The sequence below is a fragment of the Cavia porcellus genome, unplaced genomic scaffold, assembly GCF_034190915.1.
Source record: "Cavia porcellus strain 051 isolate PalLab524CR breed Dunkin Hartley unplaced genomic scaffold, mCavPor4.1 scaffold_23, whole genome shotgun sequence".
NCBI lineage: Eukaryota > Metazoa > Chordata > Mammalia > Rodentia > Caviidae > Cavia > Cavia porcellus.
In genome coordinates, this window is record NW_026947506.1 from 7,414,684 (window position 1) to 7,437,665 (window position 22,982).

At 52.5% G+C, this 22,982-nt stretch overlaps 1 protein-coding gene across 4 annotated transcripts in view; it reads right to left on the reverse strand.

Moving 5' to 3' along the window:
• Nucleotides 1–22,982, reverse strand: part of Arhgap22 (Rho GTPase activating protein 22) — a 123,975-nt gene that overhangs the window by 64,553 nt on the left and 36,440 nt on the right. For all 4 annotated transcript variants that reach the window (XM_063233751.1, XM_013148618.3, XM_013148617.3 and 1 more), the window contains 2 exons: nucleotides 22,095–22,294; nucleotides 8,893–8,980 (listed from right to left, as the gene is read on the reverse strand). In XM_063233751.1, coding sequence (XP_063089821.1) covers nucleotides 8,893–8,980; nucleotides 22,095–22,294 — 288 coding nt within the window. The remainder of the gene's footprint in view (nucleotides 1–8,892; nucleotides 8,981–22,094; nucleotides 22,295–22,982) is intronic.

A 22,982-nucleotide genomic window follows, 5' to 3' on the forward strand; every position in this document is an offset into this window, starting at 1 on the left:
TATTTAAAGTCAGGGGGAGGCTACCGAGGGTGATTAACAGCAATGCATCATTGCTGCAATAAAATTTTAATTTAAACAGCCACTATAATTTTGGGTCACAATGCATGTACCTCTGCTTCCTGCTGGGAACAGACAAAACCTCTTAACCAGCTATTCTGAAATATTCCAGTCGATCCTGCTGATCGCAGTCCCCCTGATGTGAACACTGGAAGTGACTCCTCCTGTCCCCCACACCCCTCCTCTCCCATCCTTGTCCAGTCCCCAGCCTCCAGGCACCTTGATTCCCTCTATGTCTTTGAGACGAATGTTTTAGCTTCCACTTAGGAGACAGAACGTGTGCATCGTGTCCTTCCGGCCTGGCTGATTTTATCTAAGGTGCCCTCCAGGGCTGTCCATGCCGCTGTGCATGCTGGGATCCCGTCCCTTTACTGAGCATGCTCTCTAAGTGGCCTCGTTCCAGGGAAGGGCTGCAGGGTCACTGCCTGACAGGGACCCTGGCCTTGGTCTCGAGGACGAAGGCCAATGGCACCCACCAAAGTGCAGACCACTGGCTCTCCGAGGAGGCCTTCTGCAGGGGCTTCAGGTGCAGGATGAGGGGCTCCCACAGGTGCAGGAGTTGGTGAAGTGGGGGCCCAGAGCTAAGCCCTCAGGACAGTGCACACACAAGGAGCAGGGGGGTGGGTAGCAGTCTCTGGTCCATGTCTCCAGCAGCGACCCCTGAGGGGGAGCCCAATCCAGCCCCCTGCCCTTCCTGTTCCCCTCCCCCATCTTTCTCCCTCTGTTCCCTCCTCATCTCCAGGGCTGGGTGAGCACCTGCCCCATGCCAGCAGCGCCCAGTCCCTCCAAACCACCCCGAGCTGTTCCACACGGCACCTCCGGGCACTGGGTGTGCTTAGCCCGCCCCATGTAATGGAGAAACTAATTTTGGCTCATCTAAATTTTTTTTGTCTTTTTGAGACAGGGACTCTATGCAGTTCAGGCTGGCCTTGAGGTTCTTCTAATTTTATATTTGGAAACTAACCTCCCGCTCCATCACTGAAAAGTCTTCGGCCAGTGTGGAATAAGGGGAGGGTCTACTTTGTGAACCACGTATTTTATGAAGTCTAAACACAGAGCAAGTATTTCCAGTGGAAATTTAATGCCTAAAGGGAGAAGTCCTCTAATCATAAAATTCTCATTGCATTTAGAATCAGTTTTAAAAGAGACTGTAAGATGTCTCACAGGGCTGAGGGTGTAGCTCAGCATGCACGGGGTCCTGGGTTCGATCCCTGCCACCTTCTCTCGGATCTCACCTATGTTTATGCTAATCACAGGTTGAATCATGCAGTGAGTTAAATAAACTTTGTTAGAAAGTGAATTTCACCTGCCTTTGAGTTCCTCCCTTTTTTAAAAACATGGTGGCTACTCACTAGGAAATCTGCACTGGCAAACGCGCCCAGCTTCCTGTTGTCTTGAAGGGCGCTGTGCAAAGGCTCTGTGGCAGGAATCCTTGGCAGGCTCCTGTTCCAGGGTTCCTCTTTCCAGGAACCCTGCGGAGCTCCTCACAGCCCGTACTGAGCTTAGCTTAAGACAGGAGGAGGCTGGACTGGGAGCAGGCCGGGAGCGTGGGCAGCCGCTCTTGGCGGAGGGGCTGGCTGGAGATCACAGCTCATTTGACTTCATGACCACCCCACCGTCTGGGGCACTGCAGCCAAGCTCCTGGGGGCTGCACAGGGCGGGCTGAGTCTCAGGCTGGCCTGTACCAGGTGCCGAGTTAGGAGACAGGACCTTATCAGCATCCTCCCGCTCAGCGGCGGAGACTAAGGAGACCAGGGATGCTCCGGGCACGTCCGGGGCAGGGTATCATCTGTCTCCTCTGCAGTAATCTGCGAGCTGGCTCACTTTCAAGGTCAGCCCTTAGCGATAGCAGGCAGCCACAGGATAAGGACAGGCAGCAAAGGCTGGGGGCCCATGCCAGAAGGCGAGACAAGAGGCTCGTGGGAGTCAGCCTTCCTAGCACACAGCACGAACCCCAACACCCCCACATCACTCCCCACCAGCTTCCTAGCTTCCTGCTCGCTCCTCGAGGCCCCTAGAGCCCTCTAGCCAGTTCCCTTTGGCTGGAGTTAGCCAGACTTGGCTTCTGCCACCTGCCCTTGGGAGCCTTGGGTGACACACCCAGCCAGTAACTTGCCTGGAGATGGAGGGCTCTGGTCCGAGGACCGTGGTCAGCCCACCCACGTGCCATGGGCAGCATTATGCTGGTACAGGGAGACGACCAGCAACAGGCTATGGTGCTTTATTGATTACTTAATTCAGGTCATCTCAGGGGGCCTGGCTGTCCCTGGGCTTGCCCTGAATGCAAAAGCAGCTCCTTCACAGGGTAGTCTTTCCTTACGGGGTCAGAGGGAGGCTTTAGCTTGGCCTGGGGCCCAGTGCATAGGCTACCAAGGAGCCTGCAGTCTGGGAGGCTCTAAAGGGCTAGATGCAGGGGACAGACTCTGGGTCAAAGGGCCCGGAGGGGCGGGGCTTGTCCCAGGAGGTCAGAACACACAGGGCCCTTCAGGGGGCTCAGGGCTCGGGGCTCAGGGCTGGGGGTCAGAGCTGGCTCAGGCTGCAGCATTCCGGTCCCCAGTGTGGGATCCCAGCAGCAGCTCCTCTGGTGCACGGGTTGGGCAGGTCATTCCAGGCATGCAGGAGGATAAACGGGGCTGGTCAGGCTCCGCCCTTAGGAAGAGGCCCTGAATGCTTAGCAGACTCCTGCATGAGGCGGGGTCTACAACCTCAAGGACACACCTCCTCTCACTTGTATTATGAAGGAATCCTGCTAGCTAGACGCTCTGCTCTCCCAGGACACCTCCAGGAAGAGGACAGGGGGCCCTCGGCTGTCATCAGCCTTAGGTTAGGCCGGGAAGAGGCTATGGGCTGCTCTTGGACCCTGGCAGTCCTCCAATACCTCCGCCTGCAGCCACAAGGGGCTGTCCCTGCTCTGCTGTGCGTGACCACAGAGGTCGCCCCGGGCCAGCTCCTCTGGTGGCACCACCTAGTCTGTTTCCCGGGAGTTGCTATCTTCCTGAGGGAGCCAAGGGGTAACCCACATCATATCACAATTAGCTTCGGGGAAGGGAAGGGCTCAGGAGAGTCACCCTCCCCTAAAGTAACGTGACCCTGGCCTGGCTCAAACCAGCCTCTGGAGTCATTAGCCTGCCAGCATCTGTTTCCTAGGGTCATTCCTTCTGTTAGTAATGTATGCGTCTGGCTAAATTTGGAAACAGCCATCTGCCCATCAATGGATGAATGGATAAAGGAAATGCGATTTTTTTTTTTTGTCTTTTTCGTTTTTATAGGTACCAGGGATTGAACTCACGACTGCCTGCTTGCAAGGCAGACGCTTATGCCGCTGAGCTAAATCCCCAGCCCCAGGAAATGTGATTTTTGTATGCAACTCTGTGATTTTTATATACTACTATATACTACAGTTTATATACAATGTGATCTTTATATACTACTCTGGCATAAAGAAGGCTAAACTTGAGCCATTTAAAAGTAAATGGAAACTGGGGCTGGTGGTTTAGCTCAGCGGCATAAGTGCCTGCCTTGCAGGTGTGTGATTGTGAGTTTGATCCCTGGTACTGATAAAAAAGAAAAAGACAAAAAAAAAAAAATTTAAAAGTAAATGGATAGAGCCGGGCATGGTGGCTCATACCTGTAATCCCAGTACTCGGGAGGCTGAGGCGGGAGGATCCTTTCGAGTTCGAGACCAGCCTGGGCTACAAAGTGAGCTCAAGGCCAGCCTGAACTGCATAGTGAGATCCCGTCTCAAAAAAAGACAAAAAAAGTATAAATGGATGCACCTCGATTCCATAACTTTAAGTAAAATAAATAGGACACGCAAGTTTAAGTACCGCATTGTTTCTCTTGTGTGAGGAACCCACAAGGTAAATAAAAAGCAAAATGCAAGCTAGATATTGCGAATTAGGAAGGGAAAAAGAGCAGGAGGGGAAAGGAAAGAAAAAGGGATTTTGGGGGGTACTGGGGATCAAACTCACCACCTCAAGCTTGCTAGGCAAGCCTTTGAGCCGCTGAGCTAAATCCCTGGCCCCAGGAAAAGGTACTCATAAAAGAGAATAGGAGAAATGGAATGCATGCTAAGCACGTACTAATAAAAAGCAGTGGCCAGGGGTAAGCGTGGTTATGGCTCCGCCCGCTTCCCCCAGGGGTCGCTCCTCACCCCGAGGTCGAGGTCGGGAGCCCTCTCTCCACCTCTGCCCCAGCACAGCCTCCGCACGCTGAGTTTCACAGGCCCCGCTGGGGGCTCGGGAAGGTTTGAAACCACGGTGGACTCCATCCTGCGGCCACAGAGGACTGTTTTCCATCTGTCAACCAACAATCCCAGTGCTTACTTCAAATCCAGTTACTCCTTTATGCACCACATGATGTAACCCTGCGGCTTCTGCCTGAAAACCCCACCCTGCCCCACCTCTGGCTGATTTGATCTTCCTGAGCAGGGTCCTGTCACTCTGTCCCGGAAGTCCTCCATGAGCTCACAGGCACTGTGGGGACCATGCTTGCAGGCTCAGATAGCCACCTGTCTTGCTGCGCTTCTCCCAGCTCATCTCATCCTGTTGGCCTTGATAATGTGTCTCTGTGACTCTCTCTTAGGTAACCAGCCCTCTGATGAGTGCAATAGGACTGCCTGCTGTGCATCAAACCAGCCTTGCCTCCTCCTGGGCAGAGCTGGACTACATTTCCCAGAATGACCTGCTCTTAGCCAGACCATGTGACTCAGTGATGGCCAATGGGCTTGGGGGACGATGGGGCATCTTCTAGGCCCGGCTCCCAGTTTGGAGTCAGCAAGATGCTCTTGGAAACAAGTTACAGCGTTCAGATGGCAACACCATAGGATGGGAAGCGCTGTCATCACGGGCATTGGTATTTAACTTTATGTACAAGAAACACAAGATGCTGAGGTATGGATTATTAGTGCAGTGCCCAGGCCCTGGTCCAAGGAACCAAGCATGAACTTTCCCCAGGACTTATCACCCCAGGACTGTCCCTGATGTCTCCACCTTGCTGCTCTCTCCCATTTGTCCCCCTGGGTTTACTGTTGATCCCACACCTCTGGTTAGAAGCTCTTTTTGAAGCCAGAGAGGTGGTGGGGATTGTGCCACTCCTCTTCCCAGGGTGGGATGGAGGCACAGGGGAAGGATTATTTCTTTGTTCCCCTGGGTGAGGCCACAGAGCTCTTCCTGGCTGGTGGCAGTGTGAGCAGAGCCTAGGCTGTTGGGGTGCCCTCCCTACCAGCTCTGCTGGGCACAGGTGGTCCTCTGAGCCCTGGCCCAAGCTCCACGTAAGTCCTGGCTGGTGTCATCTTCCTCTGTGGCCCAGGAAAATTCCGGCAAGGGTGTGACACCGTCTCACCCTTCTCCATCAGCTCTAGCTACAGTCCCCGGGAACCTTTGGGGCCAGGTGGGTGACTCCTCCCACAGCTGCCTGGCAGAACCGTTTGGCCTGGGTCTTCACCCGCCTTTCCCTGCCTGGTAACCACAAAAAGCAAACCTTGTGTGTAAGCGACTGTCCATCAAGACACAAATGCCACTCTCCCCTTCCCGAGGCTCCCCAACTGTAGAGGTGGCCTTCTTTCGTGTTCCTACATCAGAGAGTGCACCCCGCCTCTGTCCACAGGGGCTGCTCCCACCACTCTGCACTCCTGCATTTGACTGTAGGATGGAGCCCTGGCCGCAGCTCAGGACAGGAGGGGAAGTCCTTCCCCAACTAGTGGCCCTTGGGATTTCGAGAGGCAGCCTGCAGTGGAATTGGCAGCTCCTTCCGCTAGATGGCAGTCACACCATAATTTCCGTCATATTTCCGAGAGGTTTTGTGGTTCCCCTTTTTCGGGGCGTTGGGTGGGGGGTGAGGGACCGCAGCACCCCCGCCTGGCCTCTGCCTGCCGAACCCTGAATCTAGTGAGATCGATGGAGTTCTTCCTCCCTCCTCTTGTCCTGGTCCTCATCCAGGCGCTGGGCCCAGCCATGGGCTTTATGGCTAGGCTTCTCTTTAGATTTCTGTGCCCAGCGACCCCTACTCAGGACAGTGTAGGTAGCCTCGAGGTCCCCCAGCTGCAGTGTCCCCTCCCAAGGTCCAGCCTGTGACTCCTCTCTGCCTGGGCTTGTGTCTTAGTTAGTTTTTAGTCGTTGCTGAGACAAAATACCTGAAGCCCAAAGTTGAGAAAGGAAAGGTTTATTTCTTTCAGTTTTTGGAGGTTTCAGTCCACACTCAGTTGGTCCAAGGCAGGCTGGCATGGCTGGGCTGCAGTTCATGGTGGCTGCAAACAGCAAGCAGGAACCAGCAAAGAGCAAGACACACCTTCTTCCTGCCATTACATCACATCCTGGCTCCACCCCAGGTGGGTGTGTAACACTGACACCATCAATCCAAGCACTAGACAATGAACCATCACAAATGCACAATGCAAACTCATAAGGCCTGGGGACACGGACATAAGCCATGACAGCTTGCTCCCTGGGAACTGGGCTCAGCAACCCCATGCCCTGCTTCTGCCCCCAGGCAACTGGTGTCCACCTAACACCTAATCTGGTTACTGCAGCTGTGGATCCATGCACACTGGTGTGGCATCTCGCTCTGCAGCTGGGTGCACAGCACTCTGCAAAGGTGATCCACACGTCTCCCACCTCAGTTTCCCTGCCTCAGGTTCCCTCAGCGGCTCCAGCAGTTGGCTCTGCCCCAGGCCTCTAAGACTGGCTGAGCATTCAAAGACAGCTCAGTGGACTTGCCAGGTCACCACTGCTGTGTTTGGGAGAAGTGGGGTGGCAATCTTCCTTCTCTGGACCTCAAAGCCAGGTGGGGAGGATTCGGGGTCTCCAGGAGGCCCCTGGGGGATGCAGCCTGGGAACACAGCTGGGGATGCCACCCAAGCCAGGGTCCCAGCCTGCTGTGGTTTGCAGGTCCTCACCAACACTGGTGTTGAAGTGTCACCCCGCAGTGAGGTATAGGAGGCTGTGCCCCAGTGACCCCACTAACTGGCTCGTGGATTTTGGGTCCCTGTGAGAACAGGTCTGTTTGAGGATCCAGTTGGCTTCAAACTCTGGCACGCAGCCTTCCACCCTGGACCTCTACGGTGCTACAGGTCTCTGTGGGGTCCCCACCAGCAGGAAGACCCTGAGGGGATGCGGCCCCTTGACGGGGACCTCCCACCCCAGGACTTTATTCTTGATCCAATGCCCCGTCTGTGGGACTCAGTCCTAGCCCCAGCCCCGTGACCATCCAGCTGTGTGTCACTGGGCGCTGTGTCTTTTCCATCCCCCATGCCACAGACATAAACACACTTCCTTTCTTTCAGCACTGTGGTTGGCAGAATAATGGCCCCTGCAGACGCCCACCCTCTGGTCCTGGAACCTCGTGAATGTCACCTCAAAAGACAAAAGACGCAAGGCATTTTTTTTTTTTTTTTTGTCTTTTTCCTTTTTATCGGTACCAGGGATCGAACTCACGACTGCCTGCTTGCAAGGCAGAGGCTTCGCTTATGCCACTGAGCTAAATCCCCAGCCCCTTGACAAAAGATGCACCCCACCCCTTCAAAAGAATCCTGGTAAACAACTCCAAACAGCTCCATGACACAGGTGACCTCGCTGACAGCCCCTGGGGCACACACTCAGAGCTGTTGACTTTCTGGCCAGTGTGTGGACCTCCAACTTGACCTCGCCTCTCCCCTGCCCTCGGGCCAGGGCTATACCTCCAGATCCTTGAACCCCCATTTTCATTCCTCTCCAGGCTACACCCAGCCTCTGTCTCCCGCACCCTGGGCTCCCGTATCCACCTCTAACACACAGTTTACTACCAAGACCACTGCAGCAATCCGAGGAGCCCGTGAAAAGCCACAGGCATATGGGGTTACACAAGAGGCCTGGGAAGTGTGTCCCCACACCTTAGCCCAGCCTTCAGGGATTCCTGTTATAGACGGGAAAGGGGCTGCACTGGGCCCCGGACTTGGTTCACTCCCTCCTGCTCCCCATGGCTGTGCCCCGAGCCTGGCAGGTCCACCCCTCGCCAGGCCATTCCATTGGAGCCCTTGGGTGGCTGCTCCCTGGCTCAGGGACACCCATGAGACCCTCACACTCACATTTGCCCTGGCCAACACTCCTCTTGTAGTCACACTGGTGGCATCTTCCCTGCAGACTTTAACTATGGACCTTCCCAGTCTGCAGGCAGCTTGGTCCACGGGGTCAAGGGCCAGGGAAGGTGGCCAGAAAGCTTAGGCCTCGGGTGCAGCTCTGGCTGTCTGGCTGGTGGGCATTGCTGGGCACGCCTCACCCAGCCTGAGTGACGCACTCCTGAGGCCCACTTTGCGCCACCTCAGACGTGACTAGAGCTGAGCCAGGGCCCACAGCAGCCACCTGCCAAAGCACACCGGGCTGGCCTCCTCCCTGTCCAGCCAGCTCCGAAATAAACTGCTCGGACCTGTGTCTTGCGCTCTGTGTCTGATGGGGACCAAATGAAATCAGACTCTGCTGCCTGGGAAACCCAGGCCCACAGGGAACAGATGTGCTCACCCGGAAGGCACCTTCACTTAGGTCAATGACAGCCACAGCCTAATACCTGGAGCTGTGAAAAACCATTTTGTCACTGCTAACAGGATATCACTGTCACCCTCAGATGTCCTGGTTGATGGATTTCTTCCCTTACAGTTATCACAAATTTAAAAATCCAGATAGTCACTTGGATTTTCTAATTCTTCCCAGCATGCAATGCCCTCTAGACTGGTCCCCACTTCCGGGTCACCCATGGAGACCATGCCGACGTTCAGGCAGAGATCTGGGTTCTTCCTTCCCCAGGCAGGAGTGCAGTGATTCCCCCGACACCCTCTCAGAGCCCCTGAAAGGTGCTGGGTCCTACCTGGGCTGATCTCAAAGAGGTGCTTCCCTGGGTCCTCAGGGCCAGGAGGGAGTTCAGTCACCTGGGTCCCTTGTAGAGAAATCAGTCCCTAAAAGGGAGACAAACACAAACAGGAAAAATAAGCCACTAGGGAAATGTCCTGCCTTCAGCCCCTGGGGGAGAGGACAGCTTGGGTCCTGGCGTCAGGAGCCCAGCTCTGTGGCAGGGTGGTCCAGGTCCCAGGCAGGAGTGTGGCTCTGCTCCAGGGCAGAGGACCAGGAACAGAGGAGACCCCATGCTGGTTGGGGAGGGCATTATGATGACACCCACAGCTGGCAAAGTGCTGCCCACGGCTGGGCCAGCCCCGCCTGTGTCTCAGGCTGTGTGCCTCCCAGCCCACCGAGAAACTTCTGGGAGCCTCAGCTTCTATGTCTGCACAAGACGGTGACTTTCACTTCAGGAGGGCTCGCCGCCCGTGAGCAGCCAGACCTGCCCTGTCACGCACGTAGCATGCACGCGGCCTCCTTTGCCCTCCGAATGTCAGTGACCTGGATCTCTGCTCAGGACTTCCTTCCTCTCCTCCAAGCTCAGACCATGTCAGTCTTTGGGGTGCTTCCTGTGGGAACCTGTTGACAAGCCCCTCCCTGCAGTCAGCTGCCTGGCTCCCAGGAGACGGGAATGGTGGCTGCACTTTGGTGCTGCTGTGCTGGGAAGTCCTTAGTCCTTACAAGCCAGGTTGGTGCGCGCGTCTGCTAAGCCAGTTTCTGCTGTCACTGCATCAGGCTCCACACCAAGCTGGGGGGACGGCACCCCGGTCTGCACCTGCCCAGTTGCCTCCAACCCTACCCCACACCTGGCCACACGGCGCTCCTCTTCCGGGCAAGCAGTGATCGATGCAAAGCTCCCCACAGCCCCTCAAAGCACATCATGATTCCAGCTTCACAGGCAAGGAAACGACCGAGGGGCCACACCGTGTACCTGCAGCTGAGCCAGCCTCCTGCAGGAAGACCCTGGCTGGGCTGAGAGCCTCCCTGTGGCTGCTGGCACCTGAGTTGTAGGGATACCTGGAAACACCATTTAGGTAACAGAAAGGCAGTGATTGAGGCCTCTACCCACAGATGCTGCATGCGAGGGGTTACGACCGGAACCCAGCTGGTAATCTCTATACCTGAATAAACCATTGCTCACTGGGGAATCTGCAGCCACCAGGAGTAAGTGGGGTCCCAGCCTAAGGATGCGGGACCCAGCTCCTGGGGGACTGGGGGGAAGCCATCGCAGGGTAACGGGATGCATCCTGGCGGTTCACTGTGTCAGAAGCTGAGCCTCCAAGTAATTCTGAGCCCTTTTTTGCTTTTCTGTTTTTTTTTTTTTTTCTATTTCTTTTTATCGGTATTGGGGATCGAACTCACGACTACACACTTGCAAGACGCATTTATGCCACTAAGCTAAATCCCCAGCCCCTGCTTTTCTGTTTTTCTGTGCCTCAATATCTGTCATCTCTAAAACAGGAGCAACAGCATTGATGTGGGCATTACTCTCTACTCCAGCTAAGTGGAAAAGCAGAAAGTGATTCTCTTTACGGATCTGGTAGGACAGTCCCGGCCCTTAGTGTAAATGACTGGATTTAATCTAGGAGCCCATGGGGAGCCCCTCTGGGCACCATCAGATGTACATGGGGAAGTAACGGAGGATGAGGGAGAGCTGGGGTGCGCACCGGTCTGAGGCTGGAGGCCAGTGTCCCTAGGCAGACCTTGCTTGCAGGACAGGACAGCCAGGCTGTGGCTTCAGGACAGGCTGCTCCCCTGGCCTTCAGGTGAATCCCAATGTTCCTCTCCCACTGCAAGGTGTCCTAGGCACCGGTCCTCGGCAGCCCTGACCCTGCACCTCCCACACGGTGAGAGGGACACTCTGGTCCCAGGAGCTGTGGCAGTTAAGGGGATTAGGGTGACGGTGGACGGGGGGAGTGGGGTAACAGCGTGGGTCTGTCACCCCATTGTGTGCAGGACATCGGCTAAGACTATGAAGCAAGGATGGGCACAGCACTGGGGTGAAGTGTCCAGCTGCAGTGCCGGGGGTGGGCCTTGACCCTGACCTTGACTTTGACCTCGCTTCCCCAAAACACCAGGCTAAGATAAATTTTGCTATCGAGGTGCAGAAGCATGGGTAGGTCAGACCCATGTTTATTCTTTAGAATACTTCTATTGATGAATTATTCATTTTAATTTTATGAGTTTTATTCTATTAAATAATGATTGCTTAATAGGAAACAAACCACAAACATAAAGTATTGAGTTTTTTTTTTTTTTTTTTTTTTATACTCAGTATCAAACTCAGAACCTCACGCTTGCCAGGCTGAGTTTTTAATATTGATTGAGTGTTTATAAAGACGCATCAAATTTTTCAACACGGACTGGGTTTTAGTGTACAAAGTCAGACGTAAATTCCTAGATGAACAATGAAAATGCCAATAGCACGCCGCAAAACATGAAGCCCACTTCCGCTGTCACACCCCGGCAGCAAGCTCCACACGCTCCTCACATTGGCCTTTTGCTTTCCTGCCTTTCTGTGGTTCCTCCTTGACATCTCGGAGATCTAGCTGTGTTGTCAGGAGGTTCCTGTTATATCGTATAATATGCACTCAGCAGGGAAATAAGATGTCAGTAAAATAAAATATCAAATATAAAATGAGTACTTAGAATAGAGATCAGCGTTTTCACATCAGCTGTTTGCACGCTAAGCAAACCTTAAAGGCCAAAAATAAAAAGCTAAGTGACAAAACTTGAAGCAAACTGTTATGACTTTAAGGAAAAATAGACAGCATTCAGTGATAGTAAACATTTTAGTATCTTTTTCAAACACTGATAGAACAAGCAGATAAAAATCAGTAAGGTGAGAGATAACCTGGGACCTAATGCATACTCTTATCAAAGTACATGAGAGTTTTACCAAGATGGCCACAAGTAAACCTCAATAAATAAACAATTCAAATACAACATATCTTCTCTGACCAAATGAAATATATTAGGAAGCAGTAACATAAAGATTTCTGGAAAGTCATTAAATATTTGGAAACTAATTAATGCACTTTTGTGTGTGTGTGTTACCAGGGATCAAACTCACAACTTTGTACTTGCAAGGCAGGTGGCGCTTCTGCTGCTGAGCTAAATCCCCAGCACCCCCTTTTTTGGTGTGTGTGTGTGTGTGTGTGTGTGTGTGTGTGTGCACTTCTGAATAGTTCATGGGGCAAATAAGAAATAAAAAAAAGTACTTTGAATTGAATAGAAATGAAAACACAGCACAAGTCTATAATTCCAGTACTCGGGAGGCTGAGGCAGGAGGATTGTTGCAAGTTCGAGACCAGCCTGGGCTACAAAATGAGCTCAGGGCCAGCCTGTACTGCATAGCGAGACCCTGGCTGAAAAAGACAAAAAAACCAAAAAACAAACAAAACAAATAAGCTCCCCCAAAACCATATATGATAATGTGTAAGGTGCCTCTAAACATACGCTTGAGAGTACATTATAGCATCAAATACTTACAGAAAAAAAGGAAGTCTAGATGCCAGGCATGGTGGTGCATGCCTACAATCTCAGCACTTGGGGGGCTGAGGCAGAAGGACTGACACAAGTCTGAGACCATCCTGGGCTACACAGGGACTTCTAGGCCAGCCTGAACAATGCATAGCAAGACCTGTCTCAAACAACAAAAAACAAAAAACAAAAAATAAAAAAGTCTCAAATCAATGTCCTCAATATCATCATAGGAACTAAGCAAAACAAATAAAAATCCCATGTAAACAGAAGCAAGAAAAATGAAGCTCTCAGTGGCTATAATTTTCAAAATTGAAAAATAATAAAAAAAATCGATGAAACCAAAAACTAGCTCTCTGACAAGATGAATTTTATTGATAAGCCTGAAGCCAGACTAATTAGGGAAAAAAGAAAGGGGAACAGTTATCAGTATCAGGAGCAAGAGAGGTGTCTCCACTTCTGATTCTTCAGTTCTAAAAGGATACTAAGGCAAAGCGGGATTTTGGGCTCAGTGGTAGACAAAATGCTTAGCATGTGCTTGGCCCTCAGTTCAGTCCCCAGCACTGCAAACCACACGCACACATATGGGTACCCCAAATATTATGCTGGTAGATCTGCAAACATAGATGAATTGGAGAAAATCCTTAAAAAACAAACTATCAAGCTCATCGGAGAGGAAATATCTAACCTAAACAGCCCTAGAGAAATTAAAATTGTACCTAAAAACCCTCCCATAAAGAAGATCCCAGGCTTAGATAGCCTCATTGGTAAATCCTATCAAATATTTAGGGAAGAAATAGTATCAATTCTGCCCACAAACTCTTTGAGGAAACTGAGAAAGGCAGGCAGACTGTGCAATGCATTTGTGAGGGTGGCATTACTTTATATCAAAGTAATTTTATATCAAAATCAGCCAAAGACGTTACAAGGAAAAAGATTCCAAAGAGCAATCTTTCCATGAACAAAGAGGCCAAAAAGCTCGGCAGAATTTCAGTAAGCAGAATCTGGCGACAGACAGGAAAACACCAGGATTACACGGGGCTCAGCCCAGTTCAGACTCGGTTTAATATTGAAAACTAATCAATGCAATTTGCCACATTACTGGAATTAAAAAAAGAAATCAGATGGAATCATCTCACAGAGGCAGGAAAAGCACTTAATGAAATTCACCATTCACTCATGATGACACTGAGGATTCTTCAAGCAGATAAGGTCATTTATGAAAACCAAAAGCAAGCATAGTACTTAATGGTGAAAGACACAGCTTTTTCTCCAAAGACCAGGATCAGGATGTGGATGTTGAGTAGATTGGAGAGGAAGAGGTAAACCTGTATCCACAGAAAACATGACGCTCTGTGCATGAAATCTGAGGGAAGCCACCAGAACCAACAACCATTTATCTTGGCAGATAAATGCAGGAGACAAAATCGTATTTCTGTGTCCTAGCAATGAACAATTGGGAATTGAAGGATTAAAGCCACTTTAATTGCATCAAAGCATGAAATAGTTAGGGATAAATATTATAAATTTGTACAAGAGGTACAAACCCTGTGTGCTGGGAACTATAAATCAATGCTTGGAGAAATGAACGATTTGAACAAATGAGAGGGTGTTCCATGTTTACTGGTCAGCAAACTTGCCGTTGGTAAAAGGCCATGCTTTCCAAATCGGTCTTCACCTTCAATGCAATTCCAATCAAAATCACAGCAGGCATTTTTGTAGAAACTGACCGATTAATTCTGAAGTTCATATACAAATGTAAGGACTTAGAACAGCCAGATACTATCAAGCAGAATAACAGCACAGAGGGCTAACGCCGTCTGATTTCAAGACTTATTATAAAGTCACAGCAATCAAAGCAATGAGCCTTGGCCCAAATAGACTAACGAAGCAAAGTAGACAGTTCAGAAACAGACGCTGATTTTCCCCCAAGGTACAAAGGAAATTCAGAGGAGAAAAGATAATGTTTTCAACAAACGGTGATGAAACAGATGCATATTCATGTTCCAAAAAGTGAACTTTCACATCATAACAAATATGTATGCAAAATAAACAGTATCCTCAAATGTAAAGGCAAAGATTATCAAATTTCTGATGGAGAAACTTTATGATTTTCATATATATAATATATGAAAACCACGATACCTGTCTACGAGGGATTCTACTCACAGGTAAGAACATGTGACCGTGAATGCATGCTCCAACACGGGCGAATCTCTAAATAGTTACCTCAGTAGAGGTGTCGCAGGACAACTGAGGGTTTGTACTCCGAGACTCCGTTTAACAGGAATCTAGAACACGCTAGCTAAACGGGTTGGTAATTACCGGGGTCAGCTGTCAGGAAGGACAAAGCCAGCAGAGCAAGGCAAAAGCACAGAGGGAAATCTGGATGCAGTGGGCAGCTCATTACCTTGATTATGGTGACAGTTTCACGGGCATGTACACAGGGCAAAACCATGTATGCTAATGACATGCAATTTATTTTATTTTTTGTCTTTTTCCTTTTTATCGGTACCAGGGATCGAACTCCCGACCACCTGCTTCCAAGGCAGTTGCTTTATGCCGCTGAGCTAAATCCCCAGCCCCGACATGCAATTTATTAAATAAACTTTCAAGTATATGTGTTACTTTCCTGAGCAGGCTTTCCTCTCCCGTGTCACAGAGCGCAACACATCCACGTGTCCTGCGATGAGAACAGGGACAACTTTGTGCTAGAGGGGAAGGAGCTGTTGTGCCAGCTGTAGCCTATTTGGAACAACGTGGGCTGGGTGTGCGCACCATTTTTCTGCCCATATCGTGGTCTCAGTTTGTTTGCGCTTGTGGGTGCAGAGTGTGTAGATACACAGGGCACGCGTGCTCAGAAAGGGCCCCAAAAGCTTACGCTTGGGGAGGGAGGGAATGGGGAGGCGCTGTAATGTTTGCATCCAAATATCTAAGTTTAAATAACGAAAAAGTTTAAAAAGACAAAGAAAAAAGAAGGCCAGGGATACAGCTCAGCGGCATAAGCGCCTGCCTGGCAAGCGCAAGGTCCTGAGTTCAATTCCTGTAAGAAGAAAAAAAAAAAGGAAAGGAAAGTAGGAAGTCAGGGTGCTGCGTGGGCCTGTGAGACGAGGTGCTGGCACCTGCCTGCCGTCACCCCCTCACCCTGCCCTCCCCTTACGGTGAAGGGGCCAGGCCAGCCTGGTCAGCACCCTGTACCTGAGTGCTCATGATCATCCCAGAAAGGGAAGGACCCCATCCCCATCCCAATCATCTACCAGCACAGGTGCCTCTCAGGTCTCTTAACTACCCCCATCACCCTCACAGCAAGCGACAATTGCTTGCTAAGTCCTCTGGGCCGAGTCTGCACCAGCCCCTGCCTGCAGGGGGTGCTGTCCACAGGGAGGCCGCTGTGTCCAGATCCAAAACCACTGGGTCTTGGGAACATCTCCGGGGGGCTCGGATGGGGGTCCAGAAGCCTCAGCCCCATCCAAGGGAGGAAGTGAGACTAACAACAGCAGCGGCCACAGAAATTTCCAGTGTGCCCAAACTTCCATCGTGAAAAGAAGCCAGGATCACACCTGAGATCGAGGTAATACAGTGGGTGGCAGGGGACCAGCTCGGAAGCCATAAAGTGGCCTCAGGCGGCACTGGTTTCCTTCAGCCTGACCTCAATGGCTTACAGACAACACGTAAATGTTGTGCAAGTTTGCCTTGCCAGGCCTCAGTTTCCCTCTCTGTTAAATGAGGTGGGGTCATCTGTCCAGCCCCTGGCCCTGGCCCCTGGTTTTTCTGGCAGTGATCACGACGCTGTTACCCTCTGTCCTTCCCTCCTCATGGGGCCTCGGAAGCACTCAGGGCCCCTGGGACTGTCCCAAAAGCTACTGTGCTTAATCTGGTCTGCTTTTAGGGACACCCTCTCCCCTAATGGCTCACGTGTGTGCCACGAAATAAGGCTGCAGATATGAGGGGTCCAGGACAATGACAAACCCGTGGAGCTGGCGGGGACAGTCCGTGGGCGGCCCCTGCAGGCCCAGAGTCTGTGCTGCACACCGGCCTGTGCGGGCTTTGCAACCCGCAGCCTGCATTCCAGGCTCCTCGGCCCCATCAGAGAAAACGCTGCCCGGCTCCTGAAGGGCTTCCCAGATGCAGCACGATGCCATCCTCCTTAGGCAGCACCTTGGAAAACCCACACGCGTTTTAAGAGCGATCGCTCAGGTTCTTTCCCTCTGGTAACCCTGCGGAGAACTGAGATCCATCTTGTAAAGCTTCAGCATCTGACACCCGACCAGGAACGCAACTGCTGGGAACTTTACTATGTAAGTAATGGAGCTCAGGAAGAAGTTCAGTGCCAAGCAGGAAGGCATCCTGCCTGTGCTCACCACCTGGCCTGGGCCCTGAGCCTCGTCCCGTGTCCTGTGCGATGACTTCTGTCCTGCAACTTCTCCCAGGAGGCTCTGTGGAGAGCCTGCGGGCCATGCCTCCTAGATCCCCTGGTGCAAGTTTGCAATGTCCCCTGGACATTCAGCTTTGTCTTGGGCTACATTTATCTTCCTGGTGCCCCAGCGGGTGTGGTGAGAGCCACTAGGTGATCTATAGAAACCCGGGCTCTGGATCTGAGCGGCAGCACCAGTACCTCCCCAGCCAGCCAGTCCTGGCCACCCAGCCTGACCCTGCGCCCACCAAAAATGTAGCTGGGTACGGGGAGCAGCTTGGTGGGGGCCAGGGCTCAGGGCCTGGGACAGGTGTGCGGCCTGAGCCTGGGGCCCTGGCACAGCCCCAGAACCTCCTGGGTTCCCAGCTAGGAGCCTGTCACATGCCTGGGGTGGAGGGCGTGGTTAGCTTCTGAGAGCTCAGCGGCATGTTTATCTGGTCCCGGGAGAAGGGAGGACAGGCAAAGGCACGTGTGGCTTCATGACGGATCTGGGGTGCACTGTTAGTGTCACCGAATCTCCATGGACCACTCTCTGCTCCTGAGCTCCCAAGGTGGGGCAGTGGGACCGCGTGGGAGCTGTGGTGTCACGGCCAGCCTTGTACCTCTACACCTGCCCGTGACCAGTGTGAACTTCGCAGGTCTCCTGTCCCCTGATCGGTCAACTGCGGAGGCCACAGAGCCAGCTGGCCCCGCTTGACCAGAGCTGACTGACCCAGGGGACTGTAGTACGGGTAGGAAGGGGGGGGGTTTGGAGGACATTTAGCAGTATTTACATCAACTAATTAGATGATTTCAGAGAAAATAAATATTAATGTGGCCCTGAACTGCCTACGCCCACACACATTTGAAAACTGTGGTGCTATTAAAGGACACATTTCTGGGCCGGCAAAGCTGCTCAGTAGTTCAGCAGCCCCTGTCACCCTCCGGCCAGCCCCTGCCTTCCAGCTACTTCCGGCCAATGGCAATCTGCAGATATTAGGGGAGGATTCCAGAAATCAGTAATTTTTTTTTCCAGTCGAACCCAGGACCTTAGCAATGGGTTACATCACTGGCATAAATTTTCCTTCCTTCCTTTCTTTTTTTTTTACTTTTCAAAATTTTGAGGCAGAGACTGGCTAAGTGGTCCAAGCTGGGCTCGAATTTGTGATCCAGCATGCTGGGATTCCAGCATGTGCCACCATGTCCCTCTCAGAAATCGTGATTTATTAGTTTAAAGTCGTGCGCCACTCTGAGTAACCTGAGGGAATCTTAAGCCACTCTGCACACAAGTCACCTCTTTGTCCTGCGTATCTCCGCCGTGCACCGTGACCTGCCGGGGTTACTCAGCAGCTTGTTTATCAGGTTGACGGCTGTGACAGTGTAGTGCTTGGGCCCAAGTAACCCTTATTTTATTTAATAAAGGCCCCAAAGTGCAAGCTTTTATTACAGTGTGTTGTTTTAATGATCCTATTTTATTGGTTAATGCTGTCAGTCCCTCATGGTGCCTAATTCATGCATTAAACTTTATCTTGCGCGTACAGGTCTAGGTAAGCAATGTACATGCTTCAGAAGTACCTCACAGATTCAGGCTACACTGGGGACCTGGTGCGCATCCTCCGTGCATAAAGGGGCCCCTGTCACATTATTCCTTTGCTCTTCTGATTGATGTCGGGGAGTGAGAGGGAATGAAAGAAGCCTGGCTCATCTAACTGTGCCACGCCACAGGGGCCAGGCAGTGTCAAGCAGGACCGGCAGAGGCGCTGGGCTGCAGTCTCCAGCTGCGAGGGGACGCAGTGACCCTCCTGCTGGTCCTTTGGACTGGAGCCCAGCAAGGACCGGCTTAGGTCAGTGTCCAGGCATGACACATCTGTGACTCCTGTCCCTGGCCAAACGTCCAGCCCGGGAAGGACATGCCGGACAGCGTGAGGTCCTGGGGTGTGGCAGTCACCCTGTTCCTTCTTCATCCTCAGCTCACTGGTCTTTGCCTCCCGGGAATGCCAGTGTCCACATGGAGGTGTTGGGGCCAGAGAAGGGAATCCCTCTGGACCCTCTTGGCTTTGTGGCACCTCTGTGCTTTGAAGGGGGCCGGGCCCCGTGGATGCCTGCTCTGAGCCTGGCTACCGACTCTTCCTGGTATTTCCTCCCACACAGGACTCAGGCGGAAATCTTTCACCATCGTTTAAGTCATAGATTATTCATTTTTTGTACTGGGGACTGAAACCAGGTCCCTCGCACTGGGTCGCACACCCAGCCTCTCCCTTAATAAATCAGTTTTTATTTTGAGTCTTACTAAACTGCTAAGATGCCCAGGCTGGGCTCAAGCGTGCAGTTCTCCTGCCTCAGCCTCCCAGAGTGCTGGATGCAGGTGTGCACTGTCCCACGCGGCTCACATTGGCTATGACAGCCGCAGTGCTTGTACCTGTACTTGTCGCCTTGTCTGCTTGTTTTATCTTTCGCCTGCTCTCTTGCTTTGTCCCTTCTCCCCATGTTCCTACAGCTCCGTTGGGTGGATCGCATTTACTTTGTTATATTTTTTGCATCTTAAGTTTCAGAGGTTACACTTCCCGTTTGGATTCCAAGCCAAGAAACCCACAAAGACCCAGAGAAAGGATGAAAGCAAGTCTTCAAGGCATGCAATCGGCCACGCTACTCCGCAGAGGACGTGGGGGGAGAGGTTTCCACGGCTCAAGCAAACGTTCGGAGCAGAAGTTAAAGCCACTCAGATGAAAAGTCAGGGAGTCCTTCACTGTGAAGCTGAGTATGGGAGACACAGGGACTCGTTCTGGGGGATGGAGTCACCTTCTCAGGCCTGTGCTTTTGTGTGTGACTGTGTCCTCTGCCAGGCCTGACCCCGTGACCGCTGTGAAGGGGACAGAAAGGAGCAGCTTTGGCGGAGAACAGGGACACGGCTGTGCGATGCTTATCGTGACTCCGGAGGTCTGGGCAGCGTCACGGGTGCTGGCTGTCCCTGGTCCAGACAGTGACAGCAGCTGATACAGCTGCCTGGTGGGAGGACGCCGACTGACCGCTGGGTCATGCTGTCACCGGGACAGTGAGCAGGGGATATTTTCCCCGGAAGCAGACACTGAGAATTAGTGTGTTATATGGAGTTCATGCAATTAAATAGAAATCTGTGGGGATGCTTTGCCAGCAGTTTGTGACATTCCATGTTGGCCGAATCAGTCAGTTGGCTGCATTGCTGCTGTGAGATTGGGGATTGGTGTGTGGGTTGCTGTGGAGTCCGGCTATGCTGGGGAGAGGGTGTTAGAGCCCCTGAGGCTTTGGTGGGGCTGAGGTGGCCTAGGTTGGGTCTGAAGGCTGCAGCTGGTTGGGAATGGCTCTGAAAGGCTGGGGATCCTGGTGGTCATCAGAGTGGCCCATCACCGGTCAGCCTGGAAAGCCAAGATGTGGTTGAGAGCTGATAGAGGCCACGAGGGAAACAGTGTGGGCTTGGGGACGAAGTCAGGTCCGGGGCCACATGAGCTCAGCTTAAGCTCCCCGTGTGCTCAGACTGGCCCTCAGTTACGTGCAAGGTATGCAACTGAATTCCCAGCACGTAGGTGTAGGTAAGGTCGTCTCATTCTACAAACAAAACCCGAATTAAAACACTAAGTGAGCCTCCCGAGGTGTGAGAACAGCTAGCGTGTGAGATACAATTTCCACACGTTCGGACCCATCGCGTTCCAAAGCTCCTGTCTGTCCCACTTAACTGGTCTGGGCGTCGTTTTGTTTCCTTTGGAGGTGGGGCTGGGCAAGACCAGGGTTTCCCGTTTTCTTTAGATTTGTTTTAATCTTCCTTTCAGGTCCAATCACATGATTTTTGTCCTGTTGATCTTTCATTTGAGTATCATCTATTTGCAAGTTCTCCTTGATTTATCTTTATTGTGGTGAAATCTGGGTAACACAAAGTTTGAACCCAGCGTTTATGCACCGAGCTGTATCTCCAGCCCTTATTTTGAGACAGGATCTTGCAAGTCCTTAAATACCCCAGTGTGGGCTTGAACTTCTGACCCTCCTGCCTCAGCCTCCCAGAGTGCTGGGATGACAGGTGTGCACCCCACGTCCAGCTCACTGCAGTAACCCTTTTAGAAGTACATCACTTGGTTCAGTAGCACTCAGCCAGCTCACAGTGTGATGCATACTCTTTGTGTCTAAAGCAGAGGTACTTTAGGAGGCCGGCTCAATAGCATCGCTGTGAGCAGAAATTACTTCCCACCAACAGAGGCAACACTTAATAAACACCACTGCAGAGCAGAGAGTTACCAGCTCACAGGATTCCAAGTCCAACTGCGGCTGCAAAGCGAGGCTCGCTCCCTCCCTCCAAACCGTATCTTCCTCGAAGGAAGAACAGAAAATATTGCAGAAGGACAGAGACGTGCACACCCCGCACGCGGCTGCTCTGTCCCGGCCAGTCACCGCCGCACACCTCCCAGCCCCGCGCTGTGGGAGCCACTGGGGTGCACACAGATGTGACCTCTGACCAGGAGCCCATGCAGGACCTGCCCTTTAACATCCCGTCCCCACTTTGCCCAAGGGATGACAGCAGACGTCCCTTGCCATCTTCAGGAACAGGTCCTATGAATACTGAGGTCTCTGGGTGCTCGAGTCCCTTATATAAAACAGTACATGACCTGGATGACCTGGATACTTCCGGTCACCCTCCTAGATTGCTTATAACACCTGGCGGCGAGGTTATAGACAGTGTTAGTCTGCGATGTTCATGGAAGAAAGGTAAGAAATCGGGTTGCCCAGGAACACTATAGACACTGCTTCTTCTTAAGTGCTTTTGATCCACAGTGGTTGAATCCAAGGACACCTGACCCCCTGTCCCTGTCCCAAGGATGGGGGTGCCCCACCCTCTTAGCTCAGCTGTCTTGGAAGGTGGCATGCAGACTGCTGGGTCACAGGGTCACATGGCCCACACATTAGGGAGGACACAGAGTGGATGAACTCAGCACAGTTTGGATGGAAAGTCAGACATCCTGGGTTCCGAGGAGGGTCCCCAGTACTGGTGTTAAGAAAGAGGTGCTGGGCACAGGGCTCCAGTTCCCTGAGTGATGGAAGGAAATGGGCTGGAAAGGACACAGAGCTGTCCTCAAGCTGAAGGACAGCCTCAGTCCACGGCACAGGGCGCGGTCTCCTTACGGGAGCTGGCCTTGTGCTCCCTGCACCAAGCCAGGATCTTGGGGATAAGAAGAAAACATGGGTGCTGGGGTCTCTGTGCCTCCCCGACCTGGGCACAGCAAAGCCTCCCTGAGCCCAGCACGGCTCCCACGGGACACAGGACAGGGGCTCCTCACCTGGGGCTTGGTCTCATCTTTGTCCTTGTAGTAGAGAAGCTGATCCCCGCGCAGCACGAACCAGCGCGGCTGCCAGTTCTTCATGATGCCTCGCTGCTTCCGCAGCCAGCCGGCCTTCAGCACGGGGCCTGGCCTGCGGGGGCCCAGCGGCTGCCCGGCACCCCGGCTCTGCTCTGCCATCACCAGGCTCTTGGAGCGGGCTGCGAATGAGAACACACACCATGAGGCTGGTGTGCCTGTGGCCAGTCCTTGCCTGGGACTGGCATCTCAGCTCCCCTTTGTAGTCCAGGCCAGCGGGATGTGAACATACTGGGTCCCTGAGGGTCTGGAGGTGGACAGCCTGTGGCCTCAGGCTTCTGTGGTCCCAGAGTCCCAGAGTCTGTGTCTCAAGGTTTATCACCCACGCACCCAGGCACGAGGGTTCCCTCCCACTGAAGCCCTTCTCCTCAGTTTCCCGGGCTCCGCCCTGCCTCAGCTACTTGGTGTGATTTGCTGGTGGCTCCCTGAAGAGCCGGGGGGCCCTGCTCCTGTCGCAGGGGCTTCTGGGAGCCCGTGAGCCTAGCTGCCTGCACTGTCCGGCACTCTGCAGGGCTGCAGGGCTGTACTACCGGTCACAGGTCACGGGTTCTGTCCCCTCCAGCTCCACCTTCCCCATGTATCTGTCTCCTCAGTCCCCAAGGACACCCCTCTCTTCTTTGCCAATATCACCAGGTTGCTGACATGGTCACTAGGAGAGGCCATCCTGGACTCGGGAGGAATAATTTTGAGTCAAAACGTCATCAGACTTGCAGTTCTCAGAGCACAGATCTGACTGTTGATTGGAGCGCAATCGCGGGAATAAGCTCCTCCCTTTATCACGTGACTGAAGCTCTCTGGGCATGGCCTGCA